This window comes from Sinocyclocheilus grahami, unplaced genomic scaffold (assembly GCF_001515645.1).
Source record: "Sinocyclocheilus grahami isolate Dianchi unplaced genomic scaffold, SAMN03320097.WGS_v1.1 scaffold310.1, whole genome shotgun sequence".
Lineage (NCBI taxonomy): Eukaryota > Metazoa > Chordata > Actinopteri > Cypriniformes > Cyprinidae > Sinocyclocheilus > Sinocyclocheilus grahami.
The window spans coordinates 1115153-1125093 of record NW_015505489.1 but is presented as its reverse complement, the minus strand read 5'-3'; the positions used below and the strand labels follow the sequence as shown (position 1 = coordinate 1125093).

General features: G+C 37.5%; 1 protein-coding gene and 1 long non-coding RNA gene across 2 annotated transcripts in view; one reads left to right on the top strand and one right to left on the bottom strand.

The window, feature by feature from the left end:
- The first annotated feature begins 2923 nt into the window (after nt 1-2923).
- LOC107601677 (uncharacterized) lies at nt 2924-7353 on the top strand. Its single transcript, XR_001610967.1, has 2 exons — nt 2924-6639; nt 6877-7353. It is a non-coding gene; the product is annotated as an uncharacterized lncRNA (long non-coding RNA).
- The window catches only part of LOC107601676 (E3 ubiquitin-protein ligase TRIM71), a 48657-nt gene continuing 45368 nt past the window's right edge, over nt 6653-9941 (bottom strand). Inside the window, exon 4 of the mRNA XM_016293936.1 lies at nt 6653-9033. Coding sequence (XP_016149422.1) covers nt 7582-9033 — 1452 coding nt within the window. The 3' untranslated portion in view covers nt 6653-7581. The remainder of the gene's footprint in view (nt 9034-9941) is intronic.

Below are 9941 nucleotides of genomic sequence, written 5' to 3'. Positions count from 1 at the left end.
CTATGAGTGATGTATCTTTCAATTTGTGATTATCAAATCAAAGGCTACAATTTATACAGTATAGTCTGTATTAAGTCCATTGTGCCTTTTCAGAATAAAAGAGTGGCACTTGTTCATTTACACACGTACAACTTAGTATAATACTGTGGTTTGAGTGCTGCTCACGGGTTTCATCTCTGCATGCGCCGAGTTTGTGCATTGGGTACATTTTTTTTACATTTTGCATACTTGCCAACATTTTTGTGGACCGTTTACAGCATTGTATATATTTAAGAAAAATATGTTTTGTTTATATATAAAATATTTATATATAATATAAATTATATATATATATATATATGTAAATATTTTTAAAATGTATGTTTGTGTATTTATATATAATAAATATACACAGTGCACACACATATAAACAAAAACGTTTATTTTGAATGCGATTAATCGCGATTTATTGTTTGACAGCACTAAAATATTTGTATTGTAATTTGTAGTGTTAGTTAGTTCTAGTAAAGAGTGAACCCAAGTGTGATTACCCCTAAAAGTATCTATATCCATTAGCAGAGTCTTTGTTCTTTGCGATTAGATGATTCAAGCAGTAGCAATATAAGACATTTTCATATGAAATGTCATATTGCAGATTTATTTATATATATATATATATATACATATATATATATATATATATATATATAAAGAAAAATAAGTGAATTTGTTAAAGTCGTTTTAAACTATTTTACACAAAGGCTGCCAGAATGTTAGAGAAATCAAACAAATACTAGACTGGATCATACATATGGTATACAACTGGAATGGACTGACAAACAACCAAAATATTATTTTTTTTTCATTCTCATTCCATTTTCAAACATTCCATTCCAATTGAACCCTGTCTTATCAATATTTACACCCGGGTCTGTCCCATCTGCCAGACAACAAACATTTTCCTGCAGGCTCAAGCTGACCTTCTGGGCTGCACCCCGCCCCTCTCTGACCTTCGACCTGTTGGTATGCAGGGACGCCCATTGCTCAAACAGCATTTGTGGCCATAAAGGCTTTTGTTAAGTAATTTAGACAAAACAAAGACTCCTTGTGATAGTACTCTTTAAACAGGATGACAAATATTTCCCCGAGTGATTTAAGGAGCAGTTACCATAACCGTGTCTTTAAGCACTTATCAGAGAAAAGAGAAGTCTTCTGCAGACTTCAAAGATTCTGGGATGGTCTAAAATTCTTGCTATTTTTGTTGTCTTATTTTGAGAGGATAGTGTGTCATGTATTACATACTCTAAACCAGGGATCACCAAACTTGTTTACTGGAGGGCCGGTGTCCTGCAGTGTTTAGCTCCAACCCCAATCAAACACACCTGAACTAGCTAATCAAGGTCTTGCTAGGTATACGTGAAAGTTCACGGCAGGTGTGTTGAGCAAGTTGGAGCTAAACTCTGCAGGACACCGGCCCTCCAGGACTGAGTCTGGTGGCCCCTGCTCTAAACCCAGTGTTGAGGAAAGTTACTTTTAAAAGTAATGCATTACAATATTGCGTTACTCCCTAAAAAAGTAACTAATTACGTTGCTTAGTTACTTTTTATGGAAAGTAATGCGTTACATTACTTTTGCGTTACTTTCACATTACTTTTTAAATATGAGCAGAGCTTGATTGTCTTTAATATAAGAGGTTCAAATGTAAAAGCCCTTTCACATCAAAAAGTGTACTGAATAAACCTCAGGCTGAAGCAAAAGTAAATTCACGTCTGTACAGTAGAACGCAGGAGAAGAAGGTTCAACACTCTTCAGCAATAAAAATAAACAATAGATAAACTAACAATTGTGCTTCAATGCAATTTTTGCTTAGTATGGTTGAACTGGATCAAAGGTCAGCAGCAAAGACATTGGTTAATAAAATGGGATTAGATACATTTGTTAACATTTAATTGTTGCAGGTTTGCGTCATATTCTGAGTTTGCGTTTCACGGTTTTAGTTCATTTTGATGAATACTAAATCTGTTTTTTGTGAGTGGGATGATTTAATGCACATTCACATTTAGTCTAGAACTACAGAAACATGTTCACACAACTCTGCACTTCCGATTTCTCCCAACATGGGGACAGGAGACTTGGTCAATAAATGGGAAAACAAAGTAACTGCCGTTACTTTTTTGAAAAAGTAACTCCGATATTTTCTTGTAAACTAAAAAAGTAATGCGTTACTTTACTAGTTACTTGAAAAAAAGTAATCCGATTACGTAACTCACGCGAGTGAGTACTTGTAATGCGTTACCCCCAACACGGTCTAAACCCGACTCCCCCGGCAGCATCAGAATATTCTCAAACAATATCCACCTTACATTTCAACACAGAAGTGTTTCCTGTGAATGTGCGAGACAATATTTGTATTCAAATGAACTTAGATTTATAAATTGATTATATACTGAAAAGTATTTGTATGTTTTTCTCATCTTGTCAACCATCTCGTCCCAAAGCATTCTGGTATAGGCCTACCCATGAAGAATACATACGCTTCATTAGAATTGGAATGATACCTTTTTTTTATTAATATTATTTGCAATTTGATGCAGTTGCTAATATTTATGACCAAAAAGAAAGATGAAATTCTGATAGTTTGTCATGTTGATCAGTGATATCTATAGAACAGTCTAGCAGGCTACTTGCAAAAAAAACACACATAATACAATACGGATATATGGATAATCAAGTAAACATAAGCTGCTTCAGATCAGTAAGTGTTCATCTTGAAACATACTAACAATAGAAGTTACTCTTAACATTACTTTACAAAAATCAGTACATTTACAGCAAAAAGATTTGAACCCCTGACCTAAAGGGAGACGTTTTTAGAATTATATTGAAAGTTTTCAGTTGGAACTAATTCTTTGGTAAAGTAAAAACACTCAGCACAGATACGGGATCCAAAGAGGTATAACTTTATTCAAATCATAAACAACCAAACATAAAAAATAAAATAAAAACTGCATAGGAAATGTTTAAAGTCCACAAAGACAAAAGAACAAGACTGCAGACCACTATGTATTTCATATAGCCTCATCAGCCTTATTCAGAGAGTAATAAATGACCGTTCTGTTGCTTTGGTTGGGGGGGTGATCGATGGTGGGATATGAAACAAAAAGAGATGGAAAGAATGGTGGGCCTCTTGGAGGGCTCCTAAACCAATATCATCCACCTGAAAGGACAATCATTTTACTTTAAAAGGCAAACCCGATTCCAGATCAGAATCTCCCCACACCTCTTTGCTTAGCCTCTCTTACAGCCAAGCCTGATGTAAATATCAAAAGTCTAAATGTCTATTATCACTATAATTCTAATTTAGAGACAGACCGTTGGCCTCAAATTTCTTGAAACCCTATTTTTCAAGCTTTTTTTACATTTTGTAACAGCCTTTGAATGCAAACACATTTTTCATATCCATCCATCAATCAAAGAGGTAAACGATTCCTTTAGTTACATGGTTTAAATTAATCAAATCAAGTTCGGACTTTGGGAAGAATGCAAAACTGAGACATGCTGGTGTAAAAGATATGAATTATTTCCCCCCCCCCCCCCCCCACTGACCGTTTACTGTGACATGGTTGAATAGGAACCTATGCAATTCAATAACAGCATTTCTACCAACAAAACAACACAAAAGCTCATGAGGTACTAACAAAGGATTCACTATCAAACTGTAGGAAACAAATATTGAATTTTAATCAAATCTCTACAAAGCTACCTGAGTTGTTTTAATGTGTATACACATCTCTTTTTTTCCCCATAAGATAATACAATCATAAAGACCACACAATTCTGAACTTACATTTTCTGTTTTTCTCCAGTAAGAAGTCATAAGCTGGAATACACCAGAAATGGTGACAAAACCCGTACAATTAGAGACCGGAGGTCCAACGAAAGAAAGAAAGAAAAAAAAAATTGCAATGATCTGAAATTCAAAGACAGACCGAGTTTGATAACACTGACTTTCATGTCCATTTAGCCAGATAATATCTAGATGACAAAGTATCAGTCCTAAAAAAAAAATTAACAAAAAGAATCGTCTCTCAAAGTAGAACTTACACTTTTAATATAGTCCAAATCACCGCTAAAGGGGTTTTATATAGTGGCTTTATCTGTACTGGTCTCTCCTGATTCGTCACAACTTCGTCAAATAAAACTCTACCACCACACAGTTGGAGATCAGCTTTCATTGGGAGCTAGATTCAGACTTTTCTCCATCTTTGGTCCTGTAGAGCACCTGCTCAGAAACTCGTGTTACACACAGAAGCCATCGTCCAGGGACGTGTTCTACGAGTGTTTCACCAAGATATCGACAGCTTGTTGAAACACAAGAATGATCGATGCCAAACGTATAAATCTTCGGGCAAACATGAAAAATCGATTTATAAATACATCCACACACTGAGTTTCATTCGAACGAGGTCTTTGGCAGTTTTTCAGTTCTGATTTGATTCCAAAAGCTAGCGTTAAGGAGCTGTGGTAAGGCATCTGAATGGAGCTCAGCGAGGTACCTTACTCTGTAAAGCTATCTAGAAATAGTACAATCATATATTCAACCACTCACCACAAGCTAACAAACGATATTCGCGGTTTTTTTTTTTTTTGGTACATTATACATTTTTTCTTCCTCCCTCCCCTTGTTTTCCAACATCTATATTTTACATCCACCCGTCTACAAGGACCTTTACAGCATGCAAAAATATACATTTAAAGTTCCCTCTTAAAGAGAGCAGGGATTCAGGGAAAAAGAAAAAAAACTTTGTGGCTAAATATTAATCAAATCAAATCAAATCTGATATTAATACTGTAAGACAGGGAAGATCGCTGTTGGTGGAAGCAGCAAATCTTTCATTTTTGTATTGCATAAGCTCCTTATTAAACGGGCTTCCGTTACCCATGCTGGTCCTTTTTTTTTTTGTCTATTATCATCTAATGTGCAGATGTCTATCAATTTTCATAAATCTAACTGCCTACTTCCCACTCTTACCAAGCGTAAAACGCAACATTATCTCAATGAACATCTCTCCAACATAAATATGCCTGATGATTCACAATTTTAAGTCAATATTTTGTTTATAATGAGGTAATATACATAAAGAAAAACAACTGAGAAAGATCCACTTTATAAATTAAAAGCAAAAGCTCAATGCACCCGTGACTTTCAGAATCATTTTTGGCACATGCCTATTTCCTATAGTCACCCTTTGGCAAAGACATTCAATTCCAATTTATCTAGCATCACGAAAGGCACAGGTAACTACATGCAAGCACGTCAATACTCATGATAGGACACAAGATAACTGCAGCCAATAAGAAAACGGCGGGGAAAACATCACTTTTCAACATATGGTCCAGCACTCCCACAATTTTCTGGTTTCAAATGTTACCTAAAGGGTAAAACAGAAAGCATCATGCAAAGTAACCCCAAAGGTTAGTATTACAAACATATACAGTTGGTTCTGTAAGTGGGCCTGCCACACATGTACGAACAAGCCGGTACCACACACATTCAGAAAGAAGTTGGTATAAAGCTTTTCAAAATATCCAAAAACACACACATGATGCTTGCAAGAACAGGAGCATACAAATTCCCATGGGCCACTTAATACCAGAAAGGAAAAACTCTCATTTTAGTGATTAGTGAGTCTCGTTGCCTCTTTGCAAAATTCATATTTTGAGTTATGACACAACTTTGGTGAGTTACACTTTCCTGTTGGTCATAAAAGAACTTCCATAAGAAGTTCAGGCAGACTATAATGGGAGAGCATGTGCTTTTGTTCTGCTGTACACCAGTGCTTTATAATTATATATTATTTATTATTTTCCCCAAATGCTTTGCTTCCTCTTTTTTCTTCTTCTTTCTTTTAATCAATTGAACATAGAAGCAAAAAAAAAAAAACCTTTAAAGTGGTTACCCACAAACTATCCAATTTCAAACTGGGCTCAATTGATTCTAAGTGTTTTCAAATGACGTTACACTGACCGAGTGAATGGTCTCCCTGGAGATCTTTCTTAAATGGGCACAGGAAGCACTGTAGGCCATGCTGTTATCAATAGAACAACAAAAAACAACTTGTGATCTGATGCAGCTGTTTGTAATGAGACTCTTATGAACCTGGCCTCAATATACATCCTATCTTGAAAGAACACTATATTAAAAAAAAATCCTTAGTCTTGAGAGGAACTGGATTATATCCTTGTTTGCCAGTTGTGTCGATCATGTTAACCTTGCCTAAATCATGCATATGAAAAACAAAAAACAAAACTATAGAAACACAAAGATAAGGGCTAGGTCATTTTAGATATACACTTGTCTACATTTTCAATTTGTCCCTCCCCAAAAATAAAACAGATCTGAAGATCTTCTTTAAAGAACACCCTCCATTTTACTCTTTTATCATAACACATTTAAAATAATCATGGGTATCTGTTCTTCTGCAGTTGCATTTCTCATAGTCTTGATTACATAATGAGGGTCCTATTAAATTACTAAATTTTAGAAGTCCTTTTCATCAGTTATACAACATATTCATTTTTGGTAACTGCTTGCATAATTTTCAAATGGAAAAGACCATAAAGTGAGGTAAATGTGTAATGAGACTCATGGACCCAGAGGTATAATACACATTTAAAATAATCATGGGTATCTGTTCTTCTGCAGTTGCATTTCTCATAGTCTTGATTACATAATGAGGGTCCTATTAAATTACTAAATTCAGATCATTGGTCTAGTTTAGAAGTCCTTTTCATCAGTTATACAACATATTCATTTTTGGTAACTGCTTGCATAATTTTCAAATGGAAAAGACCATAAAGTGAGGTAAATGTGTAATGAGAATCATGGACCCAGAGGTATAATAAGGTAAATGAGGTAAAAGGTTTAGATGAGGTATGAGATAAAGAAAGTCTGATTTAAAATGTACACAAAAAAGAAAAAAGAAAACAGCAGTAGATATATCAAAACATTCTCCTAATGTTTCTGCCAAAACATGCAGCTTTGTATTTATCAATCGTTATGAGAAACATTCAGGGATATAACTTTTGTGCACAGTAACAATCAGGAAAAAAAATTGTGCGAACTGTGCAAATACCCAAACATTGTTTCATTTCGTTTAGTTCTTTTTTTTTTTTTTTGTTCTCATTCTACGAAGAAGAAGAAAAAAAAAACACTGAGGTAGACGCTTCTTTATAAAACTTCACGGACTCTGCACAAATGTGAGTACATTCATACATAAGCTAGATGAGGTAGGTGTAATGCAGAGAGAAAATATTTCAAGAATGCAAGAAATTCCCTGAGAAAAAAAAATGAAAGGAAAAAAAAAAAGATTTGAAGACACATACCAAGAGCAAAACACTCTCAGCCTTTAGCAGTCAAAACGGTGTGCTGTAACAGCAAGCATTTGGTGTTACACGATCACTGAGAATCATACAAAACTATAAAGTCCCTACAACTGTTGTCAACTTTCTAAATAAAACTACATTTGCTCCTGATAGATGTGCAAAATCTCATTTTCCATTTGTCCACAGTTACAGTTTTGTATTTCAAACCTTAAAAGGTCAGAACATGAGGATTCGGTTGTTTCCAAAGTCCACAGCCACAATCATTCCATCTGGGGTAACCGCTATACCCGAGGGACGATCCATTTGCCCGAAGCCATTACCGTGTGTCCCAAACTTGCATAAATAGTTGCCGTTGGGTTCGAACACCTGAATGCGATGGTTGCGGGAATCGGCCACGATAATACGATCCTCCTGGTCCACTGCTACACCTTGAGGCCGCAAGAACTGGCCATTTCCGGTTCCCTCAGACCCGAGGAAGCGTGCTGACTGGCAGTCGGGCCTGATGACAAGCAGCCGATGATTGTTGAAGTCGGTCACAACGAGGTGGCCTTCCTGATTGAAGGCCACGCCGCGAGGAGAGTCAAAATGTTTCCAGAGGGCACCTTCGAATCCGTATTTGTTAAGGAAAGTCCCGTCAGGTCCAAAGAGTTGCACACGGTGGTTGCGTGTATCCGAAACCAGGATCTTCCCTTCAGAGTTGACGGCCACATCCCATGGGTAGTTGAACTGCCCATTTTTGGTTCCCTTCTCACCAAATCTGAGAAGAAACTGGCCATCAAAGGTAAAGATCTGGATGCGGTGATTGTCCTTATCTGCCACAATGATTCTCCTCTGGCTGTCACAGGCGACCCCAGCAGGGCGGTCAAACTGGCCCGGTCGTGAGCCCAAAGTGCCAAACTTGTGGTGGAACGTGCCACAAGGCTTGAAGATCTGCACACGGTTGTTGCTTCGGTCAGCGACCACCACATAGCCCTCCTTATCCACGCAGATGCCCCAAGGCCGACACAGCTGCCCGTCCCCATCGCCCTCTCCTCCAAAAGATGCAATGGGCAGGCCTACGCCGCCGTAACTGCGACCGGATTTGACCATCACTTTGAAAGGACTTCCCTCAATGTGCTGATTGCATATAAGCACCGAGAGCAAATACTCACCCTCGCTCTTGGGCAGATAGCTGACTGTGTACGTTCCATCTTGGTGGTCGGAAACATCTGCACTGGACAGATTACCATCCGGACTCATAAGCACAACTGAGACGCTGTCACCACCGGACAAGCGAGGCTCACCGTCATGATCATACCCTACGACGGTAAAGGAAGCTAGCTTTCCTTGCAGTGCTCTCTTGAGGCCTTCACCATGAGCTTTGGAAGCTGTGGCGAAGGCTCCGCTGCTGATGAGGCCCATGGACTTGATGGCAATCAGAAGAGCCTGGTCTGGAGGGGTGAACATGATGCGATCATCTTCTTGGGGCTGTAGGATGCAGCGGAGGGATTTAAGCTCCTGTAGCTGATTTAGCATGTGCTCTCGTGCTAGCAGGACATCTATGCTACGGCCCTCTTCTAGAACCTGTGTCACTGTGGCGATAGTACTATCCAGCTTGGTGAGATTCTGGTGAAGTTTCTCAACCTGCAGGTAAAGGGATTTTGCCTTCACCTGGCGAATCTTCTCCACCTGTGCAGGAAACAAAAATGGTTCCTGATGTTACAAATATAGTGATGTATAGTAATGAAGTGCAATTACTTTGTTACGGTACTTAAGGACAGTTTTTGGGTATCTGTACTTTACTCGAGTATAAATATTTTTGCTGACTTTTACTTTACTACATATTAAAAGGAAAAAAATTATACTTTTACTCAAGATACATTTCTCCTGACCCTATCGTTACATTTGCAAAAATGCAAAAAAACAAAGCAATCTTTGCTGATCGGTCATAGCGATATCCTGTTTGTGAATGAATCTTTTGATCCAATTCTGTTGCTTTCAATTTGTCAATCTGGTTCGTGAAGAGGTGTAAATGGTTTGTATAATTTGAATAATGAAAACAAATAGTGACCAAAAAGATGAAAAGCTTGTTTTTCTATGTAAACATATGTTAGATGGACATTAGAGATGCAAAGGCCATAAATCGGAAATGGACAGTTATTGCTTTATTTCGGCCAAACTCTAGACTTGCAAATAAACTGCATTGCATTCATTTTCCAAAATGTAATTTGTGTGGAAATAGTACAAAGTCTGTAAACAGGATATTAACAGAGGCCAGGGATTCTGAAGATGGACGAAAGACAGAAAAAACTGCAGCAGGCAGAGCAAACTTACTGTTCACGATGCACAAAATATTGGAAGAAAATCTAAATATTGAATTCGGAATGGGGTTTATATGAATGTATCTTTGAGGGAAACTGACTGTCTTCAGAAAGTTCAGATGGCATTTTCTTTTCATCTTGCCTCTGTATAATGCATATCTAAAGCACAAAGTAGTGCAGCGCTGCTTTGTTTACAGCAGTAACCAAGGAAACGCTGTATTACTGCTGTTCCATAAGCGCCACCTGTTGTCAGAGAGTGCATTTGCATTCTCATTC